Genomic DNA, 26,957 nt, shown 5'->3' with positions numbered 1-26,957 from the left:
GAAATCATGACAATCAATACCAAGTGTTGAAAAACCATTTGCCTGTATTTTTCCTTTGTACAGACAGAATATAAAACCATTGTACAATGCAGCCATATTTGCCTTTGAAAAGACATTCGGTGCTTTGCTTTAAGACATTATGTAAAGTGCACATGCACAACACACCGACATGCAAGGCAGGACATTTACCAACTCAACACAGAGGGAGGAAATCAGCTGCAAAGTATGAGATAAGGTCGATGCGGATGAGAAGAGTACACTAAATATAACATACAGCTAAAAACGGTGCAGATAGAGTTCATTAGTGTTGTTGCAGTAAGACATCTGTTTAAAAAGCTGTTTGTCTGATGAAAAGAGCTAAAAATAGAAGGTAAACTGACAATCTTTGCACCTCAACCAGCCATCTAATGCCTTAGCATGACCCCATTGACACTGGGGGGGGGGGGGGGTCAGACATCAGTTTTAAGGAGCTTGTCATTCTCACTGCACAACAAAAACAGCATGAATGATAAAAGCATTACCCGTGGCAATAATGCGAGAAAAAACCCAGCTGTAGATGTTCAGATAAACTATATGACATTAAAAAATATAACTAAATTAAAAGGTCTCTCCAAGTAGAAAATATGAGCAAACAAAGGCTCATGTTTTAAGCACCAGGCGAATCCTACAGGAGAATCAGAAAAGAAAGACTTAAATGTTTTTTTTTTTAAAAAAAAGGCATGTGAAGTCATTTTAAAAGGCACTAAACAAAAAAAAAAAAAAAGAAACAAGCACTTTTTGATATACTTCTTAACTTTTGATGTTTTTTTTAATGAGGTAAAGAAACTCCGTGATGCTGAGCCACGTGCTTTAAAAGTGATTATTTTGTATTATTTTTAACCTAATGTACAATTAAAAGTGTTTTTTTTTTATTTTTAAAGAATTCTGCTTTCCCATTATTCCTATTTGCTTTTCTTTGAAATCCTGTACATATAAAACCAGCAGGTGTAAAAAAAAAAAAAAGAAAGTAGAACCTACAGGAGTGGTATAAACAAGCAGATGGATGTGGAAATCTGCATCTCACAGTTCTCTTCTGAGACGCAGCTTCGCCTCGATACATGCACACGTACGTTTGACACCTTGACAAACACAGTAAGTAGTAACGCATACAATGCATTAAAAAAAGCATTCAGAGTTCATGAGTGTTTAGTCTTATTTGAGCCTCTGGATGAAGCTGTGCGTCAGTCCCAGGCTGAGCAGCTGCAGCGTGGAGAGATGAGCTAAGTGAGGGAACGTTTTGAGAATTTTCTCCCAGCTGAGCTCCACCAGGCTGGGAACCACCAGCCACACTTTGTACAGAGAGCCGGTCCTTCGATTGCCCGACATGTTGACCACGCCCCCGTGGATATACATGCAGCCAGCCTGCAGTGGGAGAGCAAGCAGAGTGAACAACTGTTACTAAAGGATTAGACACAAACTACAGCAGAGAATGAACACACTAGCTAGACTAAAGCGCTAACGTGGTTAGCGTCATTGCAAAAGCGCTATATAAAATCCAATGTATTAATATTAAAAATAAATAAATTAAAGATTGTGGGACCAAATATCAAATTTTATATAGTCACAAAAACGTTTTTTTTTTTTTAAATAAAAGATTCTGGGGACAAATATGAAATTTAAGTATAACCACACGCACAAAAAAAAATCTTGTTATATCGTGAATCCATATTTTTTCCCCTCCCATAAAAACAAACCTAACGATGTGTCGGTAACCTCCAGTTGGTTGAAACTTTGCACCTTATACTGGAATTGGACTAAATAAAAATAACTTTTTATAAATGCAAACAGCAGTTTGTTTATTCAACTTATTTATAAAAATATTTCTTTAGATGTTTTTTTTTTAATTGGTATGTGTATAATTCTATTCATTTTTTTGCAACTGGTACAAGAATACATTTCACTATGCATTATACTGTGTAAAAGAATTAAATTATTATTCACAGGTTCAAGCAGGAAAAATGACATTTCCCCCCCATTTGTCACTTGCAAAGAAAATTCCAGAAAGGTTTTACTCCACAAAACAATAAATAAATCACTGTATATTTTCCACATCAGGCTTAATCTGTTTTCACTTTATGTTAATGTAGCCAACTGTTAAAATATGGCTTTAAAAAACAGACCTAATGTGTGTCTGTGTAGATCCTGATGCAGTTGTGATATTCTCTGGTACTACATGACACTGATAATGATAAGCAGGTAGTACAGGTACATGAATAAATGAATGAGTGGTGCTTTGCTGACCGGAGTTACAGCAGCACAGTGAAAATAAGCTGGTTCAGGCATCACAGCAGTAAGTCTGGTCCACTGGAAGTTCTGCAGGTTCAGCTTCCACAGGTCGGAGAGGATTTGTTCTCCGTTGTATCCGCCGCAAATAAACACGTCTACACACAAACACAGAGCAGAGAACAATCACAGGCCAGTCTGAATTAACCCAGTAGAACCAGATCTTTACCTTCTTTGACCTGCACACAGCTGTGACATCGACGAGCTGCAGGATAACCTGCAGAAGCAAAATCATCATTTTTAAAGATTCCATTTTTAAACGTCGATACGCTTCATAGACTATTCACAAACCTAGTTTTTCTTGGGGTTTAGTGACAATTTCCTCCCAGTAGTTTGTTTCCAAGTTATAAGCATGAATCTAACGAGGAGAGAGAAAGATGTCAGAGCATAAGATCCTGATGATAATTGGTTCATTTCAACACATTTTCAGGACATGCCACGCACTTCGGTCTGAAAAAAATTCTGCAATTTTTAACAATTGTTCTTTAATAATTCAATAGAAACACTGTAAAGTTTTAGTTTGATCAGACAAATTCTTTTTGAGATATGGACAAGTTAAGTGGGCATGTGCCAATTTTTGGGCGTCATTTTTCTTCCATTTTCAGCTTCCAATATCTCAAATTACACTACATAGGAAACTGTCCCATACACTCTCAGAATATACAAAATTTGTTGAAACAACTTTTCATATGCCTCAGCTCCCTGTAATTGGATGAGCTTTGAGCTATGCACATAGACTGTTCACATCACTAATGATTAGTCACATGCATTGGACCATAACTGCATACTAACCATTTTAAGGGCCTGGCATGTCCACCAGATAGGATGTATCGCAAATATTTTTGTATATTCTGATAAAGTAGGTGGAGCTGTGTTACTATACCAAATTTCAGTTTCCTATGTGATGCAGTTCCTCAGACATTAAAAGCTGAAAATGGAAAATCGACACATACCCCCTCACTAAATTGTCCATAACAAAAAATATGAATCGAATCAAAATAAAAATGTACAGTGTGCCTATTGAATATTCACCAAACAATTGATAAACATTTCAGAATTTTTTGAGACCAAAGTGCGTGAGCCATTTCTTGAAATGACCCAATGTTGGTCGAAGGCCAGATTTTCAATTTCCTCACCTTATCCAGAGAATAGGACGTCCAGGATGTCCCTCCTCCTAAAATATAAATTCTGTGCCCATCATGTGCAAGCTCGTGTCGATACCTGTAGAATTATTTGATTTATTAAAAACGCTGATGTTGATGGAAAAGTGCTGAAACAAACCAACCTCTCCTCTGGTAGATCTACTGGTGTGTTGTTGGGTTTGAGATAGACCCACTCTCTGGTGGTTAGGTCCAGCCTGTGCAGGTCAGTGCTGTAGAGATAACCTGTTGTCCCTCCAAACACGTACAGGTAGCCATTGATGATGACCATAGCCTGAGAAACACACACAGAGAGCTCATGAAGTGGAGAACATCTGGAACAAACTCTTAATTCCACTGTATGGTTTTATCTCATTAATTATTGTTACACAGTGTGGTCGTTTGCTGCACTAAAGTCCATTGAGCAGCTCTATAGGAAAGAGAGAAGCCTGTGTCTTTTCACATATGTACTCTTAGAGAATCACAATTCTTTTAATTTTTTAAAATGTGTCTAGTGTATTAAACGGCTCTGCCTCTCCACCTCTGGGGGAATTAGTTTAGGTAGTACAGTTTTTCCCAGAATGTACCATCAGTGAAGGGTTGCACAAGCTGGAACAACTTACCAATGGTGGTCAGAGACAGCACCACCTTTGTTTCATTCAGGAAACTGGTTCAAGAATGGCTTTTGATCACTAAATGTGCATCATTATAATTTATTGTTCATGCACTAGTAAGTAAAATAGGATGATTGTACTTGAATAAGTTTAGCCTTTTATATTCTGGATCCGCTTCTACCCCCTGAACCGTGGGACTACGGTTGGAAATTGGCGTTTAGCTAAATCTGGTGCATTTACAACTTGGCTGTACATTAATACACATTTTCCCCACTCAAACAAACAAAAAACTGAATGAATGAATGAGAATGAGGAGCTCCCACCTGCCCGTAGATCTTGTTGGGTTTCTTCCCTGTGCAGTTGAGCAGGTTCCAGCGTTTGTACTGGACGTTGCAAACATGGACGTCGTTGCCGTTGTTTTCACCAAAGGGGATCCCCGTGCCCCCAAAGACCAGCAGGTTGTTACCGTGTAAGACCACTGAGGGAGGGAGAGCATTAACAACTACAGAGCACTTCCTTCAGTTAGATAAATGCAATCTAAAGAATTATTAGCACAAATTCACTCTTAAAGGGGCAGCATTATAAAAAAAAAAAAAAAAAAAAAAAAAAAAAAAAATATAATGGTTTTGTTATAGTGATGTACATCCCATTATTCTCAATCATGTAAAGCTACATACACAAAATGTGTTCTCTGTATTTAACCCCTCCTGAGAAGCAGAGGGTAGCCATGGTGTAGCATCCAGGGAGCAGTTAAGGTTAATATAAGGGACTGATCAACATCCCACAGTGATGGACCAGGGAGATTAGTACCAGTGGGCCTATGATTACAAGCCTGCTCCCTTAACCACAGGTCATATATTCACTTCCAGTATATAAAACCCAAAGATGTGATCACCAGTCTTGGAGGATGTTCATTCAGTTGTTTCATTTTGTAGAAAATAAATAGATCACAGACATGCCACAAAACTAAAGTCATTTAAAATGGCAACATTCTGGCTTTAAGAAACATTGTGGTAGTCAATAACAATTGGTTTCTTAGATCAAGAAGAGGGAAAAAATATGGAATCACTGAGTTCTGAGGAAACAATGATGGAATCACCCTGTAAGTTCCCATTTCCAAAACTAACACCTGCATCAGATTAAATGTGCTCATTAGTCAGCAGTTAAAAAGGAGTTCTCACACCTTGGAGAGCTGTTGCACAAAGCAGATTGACATGAATCATGGCTCCAACACAAGAGATGTCAGTTGAAACAAAGGAGAGGATCCTCAAACTTCTTAAAGAAAGTAAATCATCACAGAATGTTGCAAAAGATGTTGGATGTTCACAGTCAGCTGTGTCTAAAATCTGGACCAAGTACAAACAACATGAGAAGGTTGTAAAAGGCAAGCGTACTGGTAGACCAAAGAAGACATCAAAGCGTCAAGACAGAAAAATTAAAGCAATACGTCTTGAAAACAGAAAATGCTCAGCAAAACAAATTAGGAACAAATGGGCGAAAACTGGAGTCAACGTCTGTGACCAAACTGTATGATTCACATACAGAAAAGCTAAACAAAAGCCATCATTAACACCTAAACAGAAAAAAAGGTTACAATAGGCTAAGGAAAAGCAATCGTGCACTTTGGATGAAAGTCATATTCAGTGAAGAATCGCTAATCTGCATTAGGCAAGGTGATGATGCTGGAACTTTTGTTTGGTGCAGTTCCTATGAGATTTATGAAGATGACTGTCTGAAGCAGTGTAAATGTGCACAGTCATTGATGATATGGGGCTGCATGTCAGGTAAAGGCACTGGGGAGATGGCAGTCATTACTTACACCTTACACCCCTAGTGGGGCATAGGTAGTCAACTACAGTCCTCCATGATCCCCGATCCTTAGCGCTTTTCTCCAGTCGATGCCAGGTGGTACCAATCTTCTTGATGTAAGCTTCCTTCTCCAGGTGTCCCTAGGTCTGCCTCTCTTCGTTTTCCCCTGTGGGTTCCAAGTTAGGGCTTGTCTAGTAATGTCAGTTTCTGGTTTTCTTAGAGTGTGACCGATCCATCCCCATCGCAGTTTCCAATGTTCTTCCTCCGCTGGTAGCTGGCGAGTCCTCTGGCAGTCATTACGTCTTCAATAAATGCACAAGTTTATGTTGACATTTTGGACACTTCTCTTATTCCCTCAATTGAAAAGGATGTTTGGGGATGATTACAAAGTACTAGTGGTGCGTTGTAGGGTTTTCTTGTCCGTTTTTCATGATTCCATAGTTTTCTTCGATGCAGCGGTTGGACAAAACAGTAGACTATCACCTTAAATGAACTATTCTAGGGGTTAGAAGAGGTGAGGACAAGAAAGTGACTTAGCAACTTAACACTCGGTGAGTGTTTGACTCAGATGACAGACTCCGCTGCTGCTGCACACACACACACCTTGAAGCTACGTTTGTCTGACTCACAATTACAATAGCTGATTAAATAGCCAAGTGTTTTACTGTAATGTGCAGTTTTTTGGCTGAAAACAACATGTGGATAGCAAAAGAAAATTGCTATGGTAATCAAACTGTGGGATGTAGTCAGCGTCTATAGACACGCCCACTCATGCATATCCAAAAACAGCCTGTTTTTAAGAGAGTTGAAACTCCAGAAAAAAAAGGGAAAAATAAACCCTAAATACAATGTTCAGGTTCTTAGAACAAATGGAAAAATAGCATAATACTGGACCTTTAACACACCTCAAACCACAGGATAATCTAATAAAACATCAAATAATCTGAAGTTGTGGACTTTTAGGTGATCAAACGCACATATTTTGGGACTGCACCATTGTACAACACTTTAGCAAAATGTGGGTGCAATTTTCTTGGTTTAATTATATGGGACATGTGCATGACTTCATCATCACTTTTATATTTTTTTGTATGGTGTATTTTTCTGTATTGTATGTTTTTTGTAGTCTTGTGTATTTGTGTATCTTTCTGTTGTCTTTTTGTGCATAAATGTTTGCCGTTTTTTTATTGACATTTTTTGGAGTCATGTGTATTTTTGTATAATTATTGTTTTTGTTGCTATTGTAGTGTGAATCAGGAGTAATTTTGTATATTTTTCTGTAAATGTATGTTTGTTTGAAGTCGAGTACAGTGCCCGTCGGAAGTATGTATTCATATAGTGGGAGCTTAAGAAGAGTTGTCAATTATGGGCATAATAACAACATACTCTGTAGCATTATAAAGGGGTATATTTGCAGGTGCAAAGTAAAATAGCGTGTGCAATTTCCCTGGTTTAATTCTGAGACATGAGCATGATAAATGTGTTGTTTTTTTTTTAAAACTCATTTTTATATTTTTTTTGTTTGGTGTTTTTTATGTAATGTACAGTGCCCGTCGGAAGTATGCATTCATGTGGGATTTTAGTTTAGTGTATTTTGAGTCATTTCCATGTTTTTGTTGTCGTTTGGTGTATTTTTCTGTGTTGTCTCTGTGTGTAATTTTTGTATAAATATTTAGTTTTGTGTATTTTGAGTCATTTTCATATTTTTTGTTGTTGTTTAGTGTGCGTGTGCCTGCCTAACTTTCACGTAACTTATCTATTTTCAGTAGTAATCATCAGGCGGGCTTCACTATGTAGCACTGTTTACTGATCTGACTCAACACTACACAGCAGCCATTGCCGTCAATAACTTCCGGGTGAGGTCTGTCCGGTCTAAATAGCGTACGGTCAAACTAACATGAAAATAAACGTTTCTAAATGTCATCACCAAATAAAGATCATTGAAAAAGTATGCTGTGAGCTGTGCTAGCGCCCTCTCACACCCTGAGGTCACAAGATGAATAGGTTTCATTTCGGGGTCGTTCAGAAGTGAAATAAAATGAAAATAAATATTTGGAAATGACCAAATTACTCCAAAAATAATAGATACACACACTCGGGGTATTTGGATCCCATTGACCGAGTTTCAGGTCGAACTGGCACCGCGTCTGGGAGATATTTGCTCCACACACACCTCCCTTGCTTTTATAGGTAGATAAGCAAAAGTTAAAGTTTTTTTGAATTATGTAATTTGACAGTTTGATAAACATACCACTTGTTTTTGAATTACAGTTGGTTACCATTTACTCGTTCTCCCAAGTTTAATTATTTTTAAAATAAATTGTAGTTCATTCCATTTTGTACTTTTAAAGGTTACATTTTGAATTACTGATAATCCTATATATCACAATGTATATCTTATTGTTTTAATATCGGAATGCATTATATGACATGCAAATCGTGAATCATATTGTCAGATTGATGGTAATGCACACCCCTACTACTAAGTGATGTTGAAGACTTCTGTGGCTCAGTAGCAGCTGATGTGGTCCCAGTCCTACCTGACATGGAGGCCAGTTCTGTGGGCATGAAGCCCTCTGTGCCGACCTGCTGCCACATCTCGGTTGCAAAATGGAAGCGCCACAGTTCCCTGAAAAGTGGATAGTCCTCGTTTTCAGAGCCACCTGCCTCATCAAAATCTGGATTGTAGCCCCCGAACACGTAGAGGTTGGTGCTGTCTGCCACACAGCGGTGTCCACTGCGAGCAGGGGGGACGCAGTGACCTGTGAGAGAAGCACATAACATAGGAAAGAAAAATCCTAGTAGTTCAATGGGAACGTCTCATTCAGAAGTTTATACAAAGAGGAGAAAGACGGGACCCACGGGATTATTTTATGTGTTACAACCATGATCTGCTTCAAGATAAACTAAAGAGTAACTAAACCCCTGATTTCTGCTGACCTGCAACGAGGAGGGAATTTTAAAAATGCCTTGATTATGGGTAAACAGTTCATTTTAGTTCAGGGGCCAAATACGGAGCAGTTTAACCTTAAGTGGGCCACAGATTTTTTTAATTTGTGATTAAAAATGACTGCCGTTGTGTGATATAAGAACTGGAAAACTGAGCTCTGCAAATATTGTGGATTCTAATTGATTTTCTGTCTTAGGAGGAGCTGAGATATCTACAACTGAAATAGTTGATCATTTACAAAATGTTTTTCCTATCATTTTTAATTTCTCCAGCGGGACAAATTTAATGCCCTAAAGCAGGGGTGGGCAACTCCAGTCCTCAAATCCTGGATTCCTGAGACTTTTAGACGTCGCCCTGCTCCAACACACCTGAATCAAATTAATGTGAAACCATTGTGTCGTAATCAAGCTCTGCAGAAGAATGATAACGAGCCATTTGATTCAGGTGTGTTGAAGCAGGGACACATTTAACAGTCTCAGGAATCCTGTGTCAAGTACTGAGATTATAACCCTAATCTAACCCAATCAACAAATAAAATGTGTCTGTTCACTTTGAAAACAAAAATAAATGAATTATTTTTTATAGCAAAAATTCATTTTCCAGTACTGTGCATGTGAAATCTCAGTACGATGTGAACTCAGCACATGACACCGGCCCTCGAGGACTGGAGTTGCCTCCCCTGCCTTAAAGGGCCGGATTTGGGCCCCGGGCCTGGAGTTTGACACACATGGTTTACATGAACGAAAAGGAGTATAAACTTATCACACCCCTTTCATTTTTTCTAGATTTCTAACTTCAACTCAATTTACTAACAATATGAAAACTAATGTGAATAAACAATCAATGCATTATAATACTCTCACAAAAACCACGCAATAAATGTTTACATTACTCTTACCTCCTTTTCAAATATTGTACCATATTATCCCGCAACTTTTTTTTACTCCAAACAAAAAGCGAGCACCTTGTGCTAATTATTTATCAACATATTTCTGAGGAATCATTCATTCATGCTTTTGTACTTTTCTTGTTATTTTTGTATTTTTCTGTCTTTTAAAAATAATCTGTTGGCATTCTGTGTGCCCTTTGAGATATTTTGTATTTTTGCTGTTTTGTGTGTATGTGCAGTCATTTTGTCTGTTTATGTCCTTCATTTTGTTCATTTGTGGAATACATTTTGCGCGTTTGTTTTTTTATGTCATTTATTTTGACCATGTGAATGACAACTAAAAACAGTTTAAAGTAAAATACAAGAAATTAATAAAAAAATGACATCTTGCATCTTTAAATTGTTATGTTCATTACGCATGAACAAAAAGGAATAGGAAAAAGTATAAACTTATCTAATCATACATCTTTAATTTTTTCTAGATTTTCTAACTTAAACGTTAACAAAGTCTCAATTTGCGAACAATTTGAAAACTATAAACATAAACAATCAATGCAATATAATACTCCCACAGAAATCATGTAATAAATGTTGTTTACGTTACCCAATATCCCGCAGCTTTTTTCTAACTCTAAATAACAAGCGATCACTTTGTGCTACTTATTCATCAACATACCTCTAAAAATAATTTCTTCATGTTTATTTTTAAACAGAATCATGCTCCAAAATATTTTAAATTCACATACGTGTACCTTCTCTCAGAAACCTGTTGGGTATCCGCAGGTTTGGGGGGGAGAAGATCCGCCGAGCCTGAAGCCATCGAGCTCGCTTCTTAGAGCCTGAGAATCCACAGACAACACAGGACACACCCACAGTGTTTGGAACTGTTGTAGAAATGTGTTATTTAAAGGGCCCATGTTAGGCTAAATCAACTTTTCTGTGCTTTAAACATCATAAAAGTGTTATATGGGCTTCATACACATGCCCAAAGTGTTTTTTTCATTGATTCCCTCAATCGTTAGATGGTGATTTGCTCCTTTCTTACAGCAGGGTGAGCCCTAACACCTCGCTCCAATTTGATGATGCGTTCCCACTTTGATGACAAATTTGATGTGGCACTGTGTTTAAACAGTGTGCAAACTATGCTGCATTCACTGTTTTCTTTTTTTCTGGAATACTCAACTCTCACATCTGTAATTTAGGAAAATCAGCAAAATTAAAAGACACACCTTTACCCATCATGTAGACTCAGAAGTAAAATACACTGTACAAAGCTATTGCTGCTGCTTGCTGGTTTAACATCATCAATGTTAATTAAATGTGATTATTGAAAGATGAGACATGGGCAATATATAGAGATTCAAGAAGATATATCAAGTTTTCTTTCTTTTTTTTTTTTTAGTAGATAAAAATATAACATATATATCACAGGTTTTTTACTTTACACTTCTAAATGAATGTCTAACTGAGTGGTTTTCAACCTTTTCAGCCCGCGACCCACAAAATAAAGATTCTAGAAACCGGGGACCCCATTATACCTGTAGGTGGTTGAACACAAACATGAAACTTGAAGAACACTCATGTGTTACAGGGTCATCTATAAGGGAGAACAATGGGGTGAGATTTTTGGGGTTCATCCATGAAGTCAGTAAAATGATGGTCCATTGTTCTATGAATCTGTGATAAACACAATTATTTATTCATCTGAATAATATCCACTGTTATCCAGGATGTTTATTATTATTTGGGTCATAGTATATAGTCATCTAACAGATGTAAATCCTTGTTTTAATCAGAAATAAAATGGGTTAAAAGTAACAAAAATGGTGGAAAAGGTGGTGAAATGGGATTTTAAAAACCACAGAAATTGGTTAAAAGTTGAATATTAGAGTGGAAAAAAACAGACAAAAAAAGTGGTAGAAAAGGATTTAAAGTGTCAATATTAGAACAATTAGTTTAAACTGGCAAATAATGGGCATGGAAAATTGTGTAAGTAGTTATATTGGCAAAAAATAAAAAAAATAAAAAAAATGTTATGATGAAAATGGGTTAAAAGTGACAAATGGGTCAACATATGTGGCATTAGGTGGAAAAGGTTTACAAGTGTCAAAAATGTCTTATAAGTGGGAAAAAAAATGTGCAAAAAAGGCATTGAAATTTGAAAGAAAAGCTGCAAAAAGGTAGTAATGTAGCAAAAATACATTAAAAAGAGCAAAAATATGGCAAGTAAAGGTGATGAAAATGTGTTAAAATAAGGCATGTTTGGTGTAGTTGCAGAAAAAGGGTAGATTTAAGCACAAAATGGGATTCAATTGTTGAAAATATTCTTAGTTTTTGAAGGCATCTGGCGACCCCCTCCCAGTATCTCGCAATCCCAAATGGGGACCTGACCCCATGGTTGAGAACCCGTGGTCTAAAAAACAGATGTTTTAAGATTCCGTTTTATTAGCAGCGTTTTGTTGTCGTTACAAAGCTCAGTGCCATGAACAGAACCTGCAGACATACATTAATGAAGGTTTTTCAGCAGTAAACATGTAAATAAAGCGTTAAGTTTCGTATTTGTTCACGCGCACGGTGAGTGAGGTCACTTCCATAGCAACATAAGCTAACTGTATCCACTGTGCTGCACTACATCACAGCTAGAGGTGCAAAGACTACAACGTGTTTCCATTAACGCAGACCTTCAGTCCTCAGCACCAGGAAGTCAGCGCTGCTTTGTTTACAAACCTGAGTCCCGGACGGAGGGCCTCCACGACAGTTTCTCGAACTTATTGAGCTGGCTGGAGGTTCCATCCTGACCGTGACACGCCATCTCGACCGATTCACATTCACAGCAGGACGAGGACCCACTCCAGCCTGGACTGGGATCAGGACATGGATCGTAGAATCCAGGAAAACGCTCAAATAAATGATCCTTTTCAGCCGACGTCCACTACTGCTGTTCCCTGTGTCGTCACAGTCAGCTGATCTCAGTGGACCAATCAGAGCCTTAAGAGCGCTGTGCCGTGTTCAGGAGCCACGTGCAAACAGAGGGATTTACATGAACGCTGCGGTTCTGTTGTTGTTTTGTGAGTTTTTAGCTATTTTGTGCGTTTTTCTACCCATTTTGTGTATTTTCTTGTGATTGCTGTTGATTGTCGTCACTTTGGGTTTTAATATTTTTTTCTGTCTTGTTGTCAAATCGTGTATTATTCTGTCATTTTCTGAATGTTTGCTGTTTACTTGTGCGGTTATGGAGTACATTTGTGTATTCTTGTTGTTGTTGTTGTTGTTGTTGTTTGTGTGTGTGTGTGTGTGTGTGTGTGTGTGTGTGTGTGTGTGTGTGTGTGTGTGTGTGTGTGTGTGTGTGTGTGTGTGTGTGTGTGTGTGTGTGTGTGTGTGTGTGTGTGTGTGTGTGTGTGCGCTGCATTTTGTGTGTCCTTTGATATATTTTGTATTAGTGTTGTTGTTGTGTGTATTTGTAGTAATTGTTTTAAAATGTATTTGTAATATAACAATCATTTCACGGGTAGACATTATTGAACTTTTTAAAATACATTTCTTTAGAGTTTGGAGCTATTTATTTTTTACAAAATTCTGTGAAATATTTAAGATATAGTTTCTTTTTATAAGGAAGAGACTTCTTGTTGTCAATTTGTGTATTATTCTGTCATTGGTCTGAAAATTTTATGTCGATTTGTGCATTTTTTAAGTAAATATCTTGTGTTTGTGTACATTTTTTTAAAATGTGTTGTCATTTTGTGTGTCCTCTGAGATATTTTGTATTTGTGCTTGTGTTTTGTGTGTATCCGTAGTCATTTTGTCTTTTTAAGTGGTTGTTTGTCTGTTTTCATTTCATTTATTTGTGGAATAAATTTTGTTATTTTGTGTGTTTCGTGCAGACAAAGTGAAAAAAATGATAATATTTTGTGTGTTCTTGTCAATTTGTGTATTGTTCTGTCATTTTCTGAATTTTTGCTGTTGATTTGTGCATTATTGGAGTACATTTCTGTATTCTTGTTGTTTTTTTGTGTATTTTTCTGTCGTTTTTTAAAATTTGTTGGCATTTTGTGTGTCCTTAGAGATATTTTGTATTTTTGCTCTTGTTTTGTGTGTATTTGTAGTCATTTTGTCTTTTTAAGTGAATCTCTGTCTTTATATCCTTTATTTTTGGAATAGTTTGTGTGTTTTTGTTGTTACTTTGTCGACTTTTGTTTACGTTTTGTGCATTTTGCTGTGGTTTCGTAGTTATTTTGTGTATTATATTGGGATTTATAATCCTTCCAACTTCTGGAATTCCAATTTTAGGGGGATTTGTTTTAGGGGCCACTAAATGTATTATTATTAGTATTATTATTATTAATAATTAAAAATGAATCCAAGGGCCACCAGCTGCTCATGCCTGCTCTATAATAACAAGCACTTTGTATAATAGCTCAGTACCTTTACATTGGTGTTGCAATAATTAAAAACCACTGACTGAAGCATATTGTCCTTCACCTGACAAACCCTTTACATGTTTAATTTCTCATAATAAAGACATTTCATCAGTTTGACCTGAAAAACAACGGAAAAATACAGTCGCTAAGTTCCGCCCCAGACTTCTAATCACCACCTTTGTCAACATTCCTATATTTTAACCCTGGTTAGTCTTGTTTTTACAAGTTGTTCATGGCAATGCAAAGGTCAATGCTATCATGATACAAATGAAAATGGTATAATCTGCCATTTAGACGGAACACAGTTTAAAATTATGAGGTGAATAAAAGGCTTTGAGTATCACTGAATGAAATGGTATTAAACTAAAACTTGGATGAAATAGATTTCATTTCTAATGTACAAGAAATGACAACAACTTTAACAATAAATATACAAGAACTGAATCAAATAATGATGCATACTGTGGGTATAGCAATGACAATCAAGAACTGAACAGAAAAATAAAAAACACTAAAACCAAAATAATTCAGAGGTCATTTAAAAAAAAATCCTCCCCAAAAAGAATAGATAATTTGGAAAAGTTTAACAGCAAAAAAAAGTGTATTTATTTTTAATATAAGATAAAATTACACGGGTAGATATTATTGAACATTTCAACATTAATTTCTTTAGGGTTTGGAGCTATCGACAAAAACATTTATTTTTTTAATTTTATTCATTCATTTTTACAAAATTATGTGAATTATGTTGTAAGATATAGTTTCTTTATAAATGAAGAGAAAAAAACAAATACCTGACTGATTAATTTATTCTTTTTTTAAATCTGAAAATCAAACATTGTGTAAATAAAGGCAAGTAAACTGTAATTGAATCTCTTGTACAGTCAGTAACAGTATATATATATATATATATATATATATATATATATATATATATATGTGTGTGTGTGTGTGTGTGTTTATTGTGTTTTAGGGAACAGACTCCTTATTTAGGAGTGCGTTATGTATGCATAGATCTATTTATAATTCCCTAAATCCTTCCTTAAAGTAACCGAGATGTTAAAAATAAATTGTTTTTGTATAAGTCTTTGCTCATGTGACCTCAGCAGTGCTGTTTGTGGTGTCGGTGGTGGGAGTGCAGCAGAGATCTGGTTGTGGTTTTTCTGTGTCCGGGGCCCCTCCTGCTTGGCCCGGGGAGCCTGAGGTTCAGAGTACGGGACAGGACGCTCTCTACAGCGGGCAGAGCTGCTCGGGGACGGACGGTGGGCGATGGTGCAGCTGGGATCGTGTTCACGGACACTGCGGACAGACTGTTGACACAGTCCGCGGGGGTTTGTCTGTATTTTAGAGCTGAAAGCTCTACGTTGTGTGTGTGTGTTTTTTTAGAGCATTTCTGAAAGGAAATACAAAAATGTCGTCTCCAAGTCCGGGGAAGAGGAGAATGGACACGGACGTGGTGAAACTGTATCCTTTATGAATGTACATTAATCTGATAACACCTGTCATCTCGTTAGGAGCTGGTAAATATATGTTCTGCTTCGGATGGATGCTATTTGTATGTATTTTAGATCGTTTCCAGCTTTGTGTAACTGATAGATTTGATCAAACGTGCTGTAATGTTTATCTGCGGTGAGGTGTACTGGATCCACTGGCCTCTTTGTTAACTGGTGACCGAATTCTGCCTGTTTTAACAGTCACTTCTTGACGTTAAAGGAAAAAACATCAAGTTACTTGTAGTAAAAGTGATACTTTTAAATGTAGTTATTTTCTGTAGGAGTTCCTTATATTTTATAATGCAGCATTTTACTGCACAATGACAGTGATACTAAGAGGCCAACATTTGCCTCGAAGTATCAAATGATTGTTTAGAAATCTAAATTTTTGAACAGATTTATAACTGTAAATGTTGTAGTTTTCGTGATACCGATTGTACATAGATATACAGGCTTTTTCCTGACCCAAGAAATACAAAAACATTTCAGTTGATCTTAAGTTAACCCGAAAACTAGTCGTTTCGTAACACTGGCTAACAAGGCAGCTAACAAGCCTTTTATTTCACGGTGTTTATATGAACTAAATGACTTGTCTTCGGCGTAATATCACTTTTATATGACATTGTTATTGCACCTGTTTGTATCAGCATAAAGGTGCTGTTGAAAAAATGTTTGAAATATGGACGTTGTCTGCTCTTAGCATTGTGATAGCTTTGTTAGCTTCTGTTGACTCGGAAGCCTTGGAGTTAGTAGCACAAATAAAAAAATACAAACTGACTGACAACACGCTGAGAAGTAACAGAGAGGTGTACAAACACGATGGCAACATATACGAGCAAAGACAATTCATTGCCATTATTTATTTGTTTATATAAATGATGGCTAATCGTGTAGCATCGTTTCACAGCTAACGGGGTTTGTGCGGATTAACGTACGTTTAAAAATTAACCTACGGGTTAAATGTTGAATTTTCAGTGTGGGCGGAGACTGTTATTATAACTATAAAAACAAACTGAATAACGTAACTCTGATAATAATAAAAAATGATATCATTACTAAATAAAATAAAATCGTTTTTTTTTTTTTTTTTTTTTTTCAATATAGGAGCATGCATCATGGTCAAAGTCGTTTTTTGTTAAAGAACTCCAATTTTGCTTCATGTTTTTCTCCTCTCATAAGTCTAATTTTAAACTAAGATTGTATTTAAATCATCCAATCATTTAGTTTGCTTACACTAGTTTGTCTCACTCATTCTTTCTCACTTATTTAGTGATAAAAGTCCTTATTTGGTGCATTGGGCAGAAGTTTGTGCATGAAAGGCTTTTTCTGACAGCATGAGCTCAATTGTTTTGTTTTCGTCCTCCAGCTCTATGCTGCTCTCTGATTGGCCAGCCTGTTACCATCCGGAACACGGTGGAGGGCGGGGCTTCACACACAGCTGATCGAGGAAAAACAAGCGAGCAGTAGGGCGCATGCTCAGGCATGGGGCCAGGGAGGCATGAACACATTATGGAACACACACGCATGCGCAGAGCAGAGCAGTGGCCCCTAGGGGCTCACGTGTTGTTTGCACACCAACAGAGAGCCTGAAACAATCAGTGGGTCAGTGGAGCTGCTGATTAGCAACAAACAAACCCCTCAAACTGTAAAGACTCTCTGTGATGGTAGGACCAACATGACATCATCATGAGCACTAAACCAATCAGGCTCATGTTAGTGTAAAGAAACCCAGCTTCTGTTCCTGTTATAGTAGATAAACAACTCAATAATTGGGGCTGTTTGATTGATAGATCTACAATGACATGATGAGAATGATGAGTAGCTCTAAAGCAGTGGTACGGTGCACATTTTAGGACATCCTCAGGTCCCAGAGTGAGGTATTGGAAAACCTCTGTCATTTATCAGACCAAATGCTGTCGATTAAACGGCCTCAGGCTTCAAAATAAGTCATCAGACTAAACGGCCTAAAAAAAACTGGCTCAGGCTGTAAAATACGACATGACGTTTTATTTTGAAGAAACCAGAAATACACAACTTCATCAATATATGTGCTGCGTCAGATACAAGAGTAAGTTGAAAGCTGTTATTTTTTATTTATTTTTAAAGGTTAAGATATATCAATGTTTAATTTCACTGTGTATTTATTAATCAAACAATACGTTGATATATCTAAACTTTGGAAAAATAAAAGGAAAGAACAGCTTTTCAACTAACTTCTTGATGTGTGCCTTTCAAAATATGATGCAGTGTCGTGTTTTACGGCATGAGGCCGTTGCATTTGATGACTTTTATTTTGAAGCCTAAGGACGTTTCATTTGACGGTTTTTTGTTTGACAAGTGAGGCCTTCTCATCTGACTGAGGTTTTGCTGAGTCATGAGTTTGTTTGGACCTGAGGATATCCTAAATTATATAAATTATACACGGTACAGGGAGGTCAAAGTCATTTTGGTTCTGTGACGATATATTCAACCCTGTCTGAACTCAATTTGGCCAAATCAGAAAATATATGGATTTTAATTTATTTTTTAGGTAAAAAGAGCAAATTCCTCATTATTGCACAACATATGAATGATGCCTTTAAGTAACTTACAAAATTCAAACAATATATCAGTAAATCTCTGATCATGACTTTAATAATTCATTGCATTTAATATTTTCTATTTCCACATTTTGATATTTAAACCTTTTGCAAATTATGAAGTCGTCACTCTATTTTAGTAATTTTTCAATTTTTTTTTAAACTGTTAAACTTATCTCCTCAAACAATTTTTGCTCACTTACTCCAAACTTGCTGCTTTAGACTGTGATAGATTTTTTTTATTTATTGAATATTGAAGACGGTACATCAAAATATTTGAATCTAAACAGTATCATAAACATACTTGCAAATTCTTGCTAAATACATTTTCAGTATTAAAATTCTGGAGTCATGTTAGATGATGTTTGGAAATGATCAGAATTGTATCTCAAAAGCATATATATATATATATAAATATATTAATTTTTTTACAGCATTTTGAATTTCACTCTCATGCTAACAATTGGAGTCAATGCAAAAATAGCACTTATGAACATCAGTTTTTCACTTAGAGAGCCAATAAATCATTGTTTAAAACAAACCAACATCTTCATGCTGTCTCAGTGCAATATGTGTATTTTTTTCATTACGGGTATCTTTTAATAGGAGATACATTTTGGATTTTGCGGTGAGGGCAGTGACAGTGTATACTGTGCTAAATATGTAATAATAATTTAAACTGGAGATTTTACACAACAAACACAACTAAGAAATAAGTCTTTGATGTCCAATGATGTGTTAATGGGTGATAGTAGAGTTCATGTTTAGTTTATCGTTGAATATTAAGTTCAAAGTGAAAGAGTGAAGTCAAAGTGACAGGTCATGAATTCACTGTGTCAGAGATCATCACCAATGGACTGTGTTCATCTGTGAACTTTTGTCAAAACATGTCTTTTCCCTTGTTTTCTGTCATTGTGTGGTTGGGTTTATTTTCATCTTTCCCCTGGTGGGAAAAAGCATGTTTATGAGCTGTGCAGCTTTTCTTGGATCAATTCTTAAGACTCATGGTCACTGCTTATTTATTTATCTTAAGCTGTCTGACGTTATTTGTGCTTGAATAGACATGAGCAACCAGCCAGCGGCCCTAAACACACAAAATGACAGAAAAATACACAAAAAATGGCATGAAAAAAATATTTAAAAATAATTTACACAAAAAGACAATAAAAGTACATAATAAGTATGTACAAAACAAAAATGACACCCAAGAAGACACTAAATGGGAGAAAAAAATAAAAAAAAATAAAACAATTTCAAAAGCACACCAAACAACAACAAAAATAATAGGAAAAATATGCAAAACAAGAGCACTCAGAAAATGCCAGATAACTGCCAGGTATTGTAAAATTAATAACCATACAGTAGGTCCAAATGCATGGGCACTTCTATTTTAAAAAACAAAAATCCAGATCTGATCCAGATGAAACATGGTTTCATAATGGAGAAACCAACCTGACATAAATGAGTCAGGTTGGTTTGAATGTTGTCAAAATCTGTTCAATAGTTTTGACATAATCCTGCAAATAGGTAAATGAATAATTACAATCTGGTGAAAATATGACCTCCTTTGTGGAGGTAATAACTAAAATATATACAAAACAACAACAAAAACACACAGAATGCAGTAGCTTTTGTTCCTAGGGTGGTTTTTAGCAGGCCTGGATTGTAGCTCATGTGATCTGTGCAATGAATGTGGGATGATTTCATAAGGCCAGTGTTTGACCTGAATCCACTCACACACCATTGAATGCCTTATTGCTGTTGTTTTATTTCCAAGAGGTGTTTTTTTCCTTAAGTAGCCTTTAGCATTGAGAGCAAACATGAGGTCACCATCCTCAGCGGACTCAACGAGTTCGTGGTGAAGTTCCACGGTCCACCTGGAAGTAAGAACACCGATCCTTAGCTTTGTTTAGCGGCTTTTAAAAATAAAGTACACTGTATTTTCACTACAAAGTTCATTTCTGTAGATTAATGTCATAATTGGTATTTTGTCCACGCAGCGCCGTATGAAGAGGGCGTGTGGAAGGTTCGGGTCGACCTCCCAGATAAATACCCATTCAAGTCACCGTCCATTGGTAAGAAACCACGACTCCCTTTTAACAGCATTGAAAGCTTCTGTTTTAACCGATGCTTCTTTTGTTTTAGGCTTCATGAATAAAATCTTTCATCCCAACATTGATGAAGCGTAAGTAGTTTCTGGTCATCAGTTTTTCACCAAAATCACAATATGACAACAAAAATGCACAAAATTACTCTATAAACATACAAGGTGACTAGAAAATTACAAAAAAGACAGAAAAAATACATTATGACAAAAAAATACACAAAATTACTCCAAAAACACAATATGACAACAAAATTGCACAAAAGTATCTCTCAAAACACACAAGACAACTGCAAAAATACAGAAAAACATACATAACGACTAAAAAATACAAAAAAAAGACAGAACATTATGCATGATGACAAAAAAATTCACAAAGTGACTCCAAAAACACAATATGACAACTAAAATGCACAAAATTACTCCCAAAACGTACAAGGCGACTACTAAACTACAAAAAAGACAAAAAATATACATTACGACAAAAAAATACACAAAATGACTCCAAAAACACAAAATGGCTCCAAAAACACAATATGACAACAAAATTGCACAAAAGTATCTCTCAAAACACACAAGACAACTGCAAAAATACAGAAAAACATACATAACGACTAAAAAATACAAAAAAAAGACAGAACATTATGCATGATGGCAAAAAAATTCACAAAGTGACTCCAAAAACACAATATGACAACTAAAATGCACAAAATTACTCCCACTACTAAACTACAAAAAAAGACAAAAAATATACATTACGACAAAAAAATACACAAAATGACTCCAAGAACACAATATGCCAACAAAATTAACTCTCAAAACACACAAGACGACTACAAAAATACAGAGAAATATACATAATGATTAAAAAATTAAAAAAATGACAGAAGAATATGCATAACGACAAAAAATGCACAAAGTGACTCCAAAAACACAATATGAAAACAAAAATGCACAAAATTACTAAAACACACAAGACAACTATAGAAATACAGAAAATATATACAGTGCCTCTCAAAAGTACTAATACACCTTGAACTTTTGCACATTTACAACCATAAACATAAAGATTTTAAATCTGGATTTTTTACTGAAAGTTCACACACAAGTAACAGATAACTGTGAAGTGAAAGTAAAATGATACATGATTCTGTTATTATTTTAAAAATAGAAAAGTGAAAAGTAGGGTGTGCACAAGTATTTATAAAGCTTTTTTCTGAGTGCATTAAATTGCCTTTAAAACATTCCTAATGACTGCTGAATGTTCAGACTTTGCCCTAATGATTAAATAGAGGCCACCTGTGTGTAATCTACTCCCAGTATAAATACAGCTGTTCTGTGAGGGCCTCAGAGCTATGGTCATAGTGTATTGGTCACTAAACAACAGCATGAAGGCCAAGGAGCACACCAGAGAGGTCAGGGATAAAGTTGTGGAGAAGTTTAAAGCAGCGTTAAGTTATACCAAGTTTTCCCAAGATTTGAACATCATTTGAACGTCACGGCCGTCCACCTAAACTACCAGATCGAACAAGGAGAGCACTGGTCAGAAAGGAAACCAAGTGCCCCAAGATAACTCTGGAGGAGCTGCGAAGTACTGCCGCTGAGCTGGGGGAATCTGTACATGGGACAACCATCAGTCGTACTCTACACAGATCTGACCTTGGCAAGAAGAAAGCCATTATTGAAAGGAGGCCATAAGAAATCCCGTTTGGAGTTTTCCAGAAGTCGCAAAGCGTAAACGCAAAACGTTATGTATGGCGCAAACCAAACACTGCTCATCGTCCTGAGTGCACCATCCCCAGTGTCAAATATGGTGGGGGGAGCATCATGCAATGGGGCCGCTTTTCTTCAGCGGGGACTGGGAAGATTGTAAGAATAGCTGGGAAGATGGATGGAGCCAAATACAGCGACATTTTGGAGGAAAACCTGCTGGAGTCAGCAAGAGAATTGAGGCTGGGGCGAAGATTGACCTTCCAGCAGGACAATGACCCTAAACACAAAGCTAAATCTACCATGGAATGGTTTAAAACAAAACATATTCATGTGTTAGAATGGCCCAGTCAAAGTCCAGACCTAAATCCAATAGAAAATCTGTGGAAAGACCTGAAAACTGCTGTTCACAAATGCTCTCCATCTAATTTGATGGAGCTCGAGTTGTTTTGTAAAGAGGAATGGGCTAAACTTCCTGTCTCTAGATGTGCAAATCTTGTAGAGTCATACCCCAAAAGACTTGCTGCTGTGATTGCAGAAAAAGGGGGTTCCACAAAGAATTAACTCATGCTGTGTGAATACTTGTGCATGCCCGACTTTTCGGTTTTCTAATTTTTGGAAAATAACAGAATCATGTATCATTTTGCTTTCACTTCACAGTTGTCCGTTACTTGTGTGTGAACTTTCAGTTTATGGTTGTAAACATGACAAAATGTGCAAAAGTTCAAGGTGTATTAGTACTTTCGAGAGGCACTGTATATACATAACAACTAAAATATACAAAAAAAGACAGAAAAATATGCATAATGACCCAAAAAAAAATGGTGACTAAAAACACAATATGACAACAAAAATGCACAAAATGACTCTTTAAGTTTGAACCTGTCATCTGTCCAACACACAGAATGGAGGAAACATTTTATTAGAAATAAATGAGCAACTGTCTAATTAATGTTATTCTAGCATTGTTTAATGTTGGGTTGCTTTCTCCAATACATATACCTGTTGCCACTAGTTGTAAAACAAAAAGTAAATATTTGAATGAAAGGCTAATTAATTGTGTTACATTTGTTTTTATCTTCAGCTCAGGAACAGTGTGCTTAGACGTCATAAACCAGACGTGGACGGCTCTTTACGGTACGTTACCACGCTAAATACTGAGCAGGCCCTGAGATGTCTGAGCATGTTTTGTGTGGGCAGTGTGTCATCAGTGTGATAAGATCTCTGCCTGATTAATAGATGAATAGTGTTAGAGCTACCAGACTGAACACTCAGGTTAGAGATCTGTCACCATGTGTAACCTATAGAGGTTCTGATGGTACTTTCACATTGTTTAAGTGTGGAAAAAGTGCTTTTTGATACGACATACTGTACATGATAAAGACCTCAGATCAATGAATCTAAGATCATTTGCTTGAAAAAAAGATGTAAAATGTTGAAATTGCTAGTTAGTTTTGATCTCCACTGTACATGTTGGAATTCCGTAGTTTGGTGCATTGCATTGTGGGATGTGGAGTCCTGTAGACAGATGCATAGAATTTTTTTAATTCATTCTTACCGTACTGTTTTTGTGTAAAAACACTTCTATGCATTCGTCTACGGGACTCCACATCCCACAATGCAATGCATGAAACTTTTCTGACAATGTCAACACACCAAGTGTTTACAGATGAGTTGAAAACAAACTTTTGGGCTGCAATTTCAATTTATTTTTTTTAGTGTAGATAGTCTTTGAGGCTGACACTGTCTTTATTTGATGAAACATATCGTATCAAGCTGCTTTAAGATGATTGTATTGACTAAATTAATGGTAGCAGTTAATATGGGCGTGTCTGTGAGTTCTTCAGTGGATCCCAGAGAAAGCTTAAATACATTTTTTTTTACAAACATTTATTTTGAAATAGAAAGCTCTTTCTACTTTCCATTGTTAACTGATAATAAAGAACATTTATCTTTTACTTTTTTTTTTAACCCTTAAACACAGTTGTAGATATCTCAATTAAAATTCACAGTATTTGCAGAAATCAGTTTTCCAGTTCTTATATCACATGACAGCAGTCATTTTTAATCTGAAATTGTTGAAATAAACTCTCAATTTTCTTAAAATTTATGAAATTTCCCCGAATTCTCAAAATAAGGGAAATATAAGTGAAGATCCTGCATTGAATGAAACACTCACATACTTTATCATTTATAGATCATTTATATGTGGAAGTGCAAACCAGGGCACATTAATGTTGAATTTGCACATAGAATCTGTGGTGCATTTAAGCTCAAACTGGTCTGTATTTGGCCCCTGAACTAAAATGAGTTTGACGCCCCTGATTTAGATAAAATCCACCAGGGACAGATGACTAGTTATGTCTATTGAATTATTCTGTTGTATTCCTGAATATTTGAGTTTGTTTACTGACTGGCTTCTCCGCTCCAGACCTCACCAACATCTTTGAGTCATTCCTGCCCCAGCTGCTCGCCTATCCAAACCCCATCGACCCTCTGAACGGCGACGCGGCCGCCATGTACCTGCACCGGCCGGAGGACTACAAACACAAGATCAAAGGTAGGCACAGGGGAGAGCAAAGGGGGCGGGACATTTCCACAGGAACTTTAAGCTCGGCAATTTGGGGAAGATTCAAAAATATAAACTTTTCAAGGAAATGATTTAAAAAAATTAACCTGAAATATGGTATTTTTTAAAGGGGACATATTACACAAATTTTTCAACTTTAAAAACAGTTTCCTGTGGTCTAAATGACATAGCTGTGCTGGGGTTTGGTCAAAACATAACATGAATTAAGCAACGGGAGAGGTTTAAGACCCTGTATTATCGAGGTCTGTGTGAACGCACTAAAGGTGCGTTCACACCAAACGTGACTGAAGTGACTAGATTACATTCAAAATCAATGTAAATGACGCAACTTCAAGAGGTCCTGAAAAATTTTGAAAAGTTGGAAAATTTGAACATTTCAAGCGATAACCTCCATCCTTCACTGTCTGTAGATCCGAGGCAGCAGCCCTGCCCTCCCGCTACAGTGACACGGCTGCAGCGGGAGGGCTTTCTCAAATTGAATAAGCCTACATTCTGAGTGAGCTCATCCTTTAGTAACTCCGTAAGATTATCATTTAAACCGTAAAAGCGGCGCTGTTATTGATAACAGCTGGAAAAGAAGTTACCAGCTCTCTCTCTCCCCTGTCACCTGGCTTCGTACACACACACACACACACACACACACACACACACACACGCACACATTATTCACCACTGTGTTCAAGCAACTCATCTACAGTCGCGTTCGGTGTGAAAAACAAAACAAAATTTTTCATCAGGTTGGGGGAGGAGTCCATGGGTGGAGTTACCAGCGATTACCGATTTAGCCTATGACGTCACAAACTTAGAAAATTTGAAACTGAGCAATTTTCTCCGTGTTATAAGACTGACACAGACCACAAACAAACAACTGGATGGTTTAATTTCACATGTTGTGTGCCGGTTAACACTGTGATCAAAAAAACTGCAAAAGTGGATTTTTAATAATATGTCCCTTGGTCAGGACCCCATTTAGGGTCACGAGACTCTCGGAGGGGGTCGCCAAATGCCTTCAAGAAACTAAGAATTTTTTTTTAACAATTTGAGCCAATTTTTGCTTATTTTTATCCCTTTTCTGAAATTACACCAAACATATTCAAACCTATTTTCATCACTTTTTCTTGCCATATTTTTACATTTTTGCTACATTACTCCCATTTCTACCACTTCTCCATCAAATGTCAATCTACTTTTAAGGCATTTTCTTATTTTTCAGCACTTATAAACAATTTCCACCACTTTTACCACCTAATGTTGCACATGTTGACCCATTACTCTCAATTTTAACCTCTTTTCATCATATTTCATGCTTATTTTTGCCAATTTACCCACATTCACTATTTGTCATGCTCATTATTTGCCAGTTTAAACTAATTTTTCCTACTTTTTTCTGCCACTTCTAAGCCAATATTGACACTTTAAACCCAAACCCTTTTTACCACTTTTTCTGTCCGTGTTTAGCCATTCAAATTTGCAACTTTTGACCAATTTTTGTGGTTTTTAAAATCCCATTTCACCGCCATTTCCACCATTTTTGAGAACCACTCCTTTAGCTGATGCTAAAATATATTTTCCCCACTTTATTTAACATTCCATTCCAAGGCCAACCTTCAAAATAGACATTTTTTAATTATTTCCCATTGAAAGTTTCCAACTTTGAAAGTTTCCAACTTTGAAAGTTTCCAACTTTGAAAATTCCCATAATTTTTAATTTGTATTATTTTGAAAGAATGCTAAGGATATGATACAGTTATTTGAAATTAATCGTAATTTCCATCAATTGCAATGAATAAGTCCCATTAAAACAAAATTCCTGTGGACATTTTCTGTCCTTTTGCACCTCTAGCCCCTAATACAACAATTCCTGTTGAGATGTTGCCGCTGTTCATTTGAAACGTGTAAGTGAGCGTGACGCTGTGTGTGTCTGTGTACGTCTCCTTTCAGAGTACATCCAAAAATATGCCACAGAGGAGGCCCTCAAGGAGCAGGAGGAGGGAGGGGGCGACTCCTCCTCGGAGAGCTCCATGTCAGACTTTTCCGAGGACGAAGCTCAGGACATGGAGTTGTAGTTCTCACAGACTTGCTTGTTTCTTCCCAGGAGCAGAAACTCGGCACTATATTCATATTCAAGACCGTTTTTTAAAGCCACACCAGGATTTTTACAGTTCACTGGGATTCCGTGAGATTACAGAACATTGACTGTTATTTCTCACTCTCCTCTTCATCACGAGAGCTCATTGGAGTTAAAAAGGAAAAGCAGGGAGTTGTTTATTTCACTGGTCTGTTGATGGCTTTCACACACACACACACACACACACACACACACACACACACACACACACA

General features: G+C 36.6%; 2 protein-coding genes across 4 annotated transcripts; one reads left to right on the top strand and one right to left on the bottom strand.

Moving 5' to 3' along the window:
• Nucleotides 1-24: 24 nt before the first annotated feature.
• On the bottom strand, nucleotides 25-12,681 carry LOC114466227 (kelch domain-containing protein 10-like). Of its 2 annotated transcripts, none has more exons than XM_028451819.1 (10): nucleotides 12,451-12,681; nucleotides 10,470-10,562; nucleotides 8,425-8,646; nucleotides 4,399-4,553; nucleotides 3,608-3,756; nucleotides 3,459-3,543; nucleotides 2,614-2,680; nucleotides 2,492-2,539; nucleotides 2,281-2,420; nucleotides 25-1,401 (listed from the first exon to the last, which is right to left on the bottom strand). In XM_028451819.1, the coding sequence occupies exons 1-10, from the start codon at nucleotides 12,533-12,535 to the stop codon at nucleotides 1,192-1,194; spliced, it is 1,254 nt and encodes a 417-aa protein (XP_028307620.1). In that variant the 5' UTR covers nucleotides 12,536-12,681; the 3' UTR covers nucleotides 25-1,191. The 2 variants fall into 2 exon arrangements, with proteins under 2 accessions (XP_028307620.1, XP_028307621.1); XM_028451820.1 differs by having other exon boundaries at nucleotides 10,476-10,562.
• Nucleotides 12,562-26,957, top strand: LOC114466228 (ubiquitin-conjugating enzyme E2 H-like). 2 transcript variants are annotated; one of them, XM_028451822.1, is made up of 8 exons: nucleotides 12,562-12,791; nucleotides 15,251-15,605; nucleotides 20,020-20,096; nucleotides 20,214-20,288; nucleotides 20,359-20,398; nucleotides 23,112-23,164; nucleotides 24,459-24,587; nucleotides 26,559-26,957. In XM_028451822.1, exons 2-8 carry the CDS (start codon nucleotides 15,553-15,555, stop codon nucleotides 26,681-26,683), a joined length of 552 nt encoding a protein of 183 aa, XP_028307623.1. In that variant the 5' UTR covers nucleotides 12,562-12,791; nucleotides 15,251-15,552; the 3' UTR covers nucleotides 26,684-26,957. The 2 variants fall into 2 exon arrangements, with proteins under 2 accessions (XP_028307623.1, XP_028307622.1); XM_028451821.1 differs by lacking the exon at nucleotides 12,562-12,791 and having other exon boundaries at nucleotides 15,148-15,605.

This window comes from Gouania willdenowi, chromosome 6 (genome assembly GCF_900634775.1).
Source record: "Gouania willdenowi chromosome 6, fGouWil2.1, whole genome shotgun sequence".
In the NCBI taxonomy this organism is placed as follows: domain Eukaryota; kingdom Metazoa; phylum Chordata; class Actinopteri; order Blenniiformes; family Gobiesocidae; genus Gouania; species Gouania willdenowi.
This window is presented reverse-complemented; position numbering and strand designations above follow the sequence as displayed.

Excerpts from the sequence above, each read along its gene's own strand:
- LOC114466228 (XM_028451822.1), top strand. The coding sequence starts at position 15,553 with ATGTCGTCTCCAAGTCCGGGGAAGAGGAGAATGGACACGGACGTGGTG. Across the intron at positions 20,399-23,111 it reads CATCCCAACATTGATGAAGC|CTCAGGAACAGTGTGCTTAG; the intron begins GTAAGTAGTTTC and ends TTTTATCTTCAG. Across the intron at positions 24,588-26,558 it reads CTACAAACACAAGATCAAAG|AGTACATCCAAAAATATGCC; the intron begins GTAGGCACAGGG and ends GTCTCCTTTCAG.
- LOC114466227 (XM_028451819.1), bottom strand. The coding sequence starts at position 12,535 with ATGGCGTGTCACGGTCAGGATGGAACCTCCAGCCAGCTCAATAAGTTC. Across the intron at positions 8,647-10,469 it reads GTTTCTGAGAGAAGGTACAC|GTCACTGCGTCCCCCCTGCT; the intron begins GTATGTGAATTT and ends CTTCTCTCACAG. Across the intron at positions 2,540-2,613 it reads TAAACCCCAAGAAAAACTAG|GTTATCCTGCAGCTCGTCGA; the intron begins GTTTGTGAATAG and ends TTGCTTCTGCAG.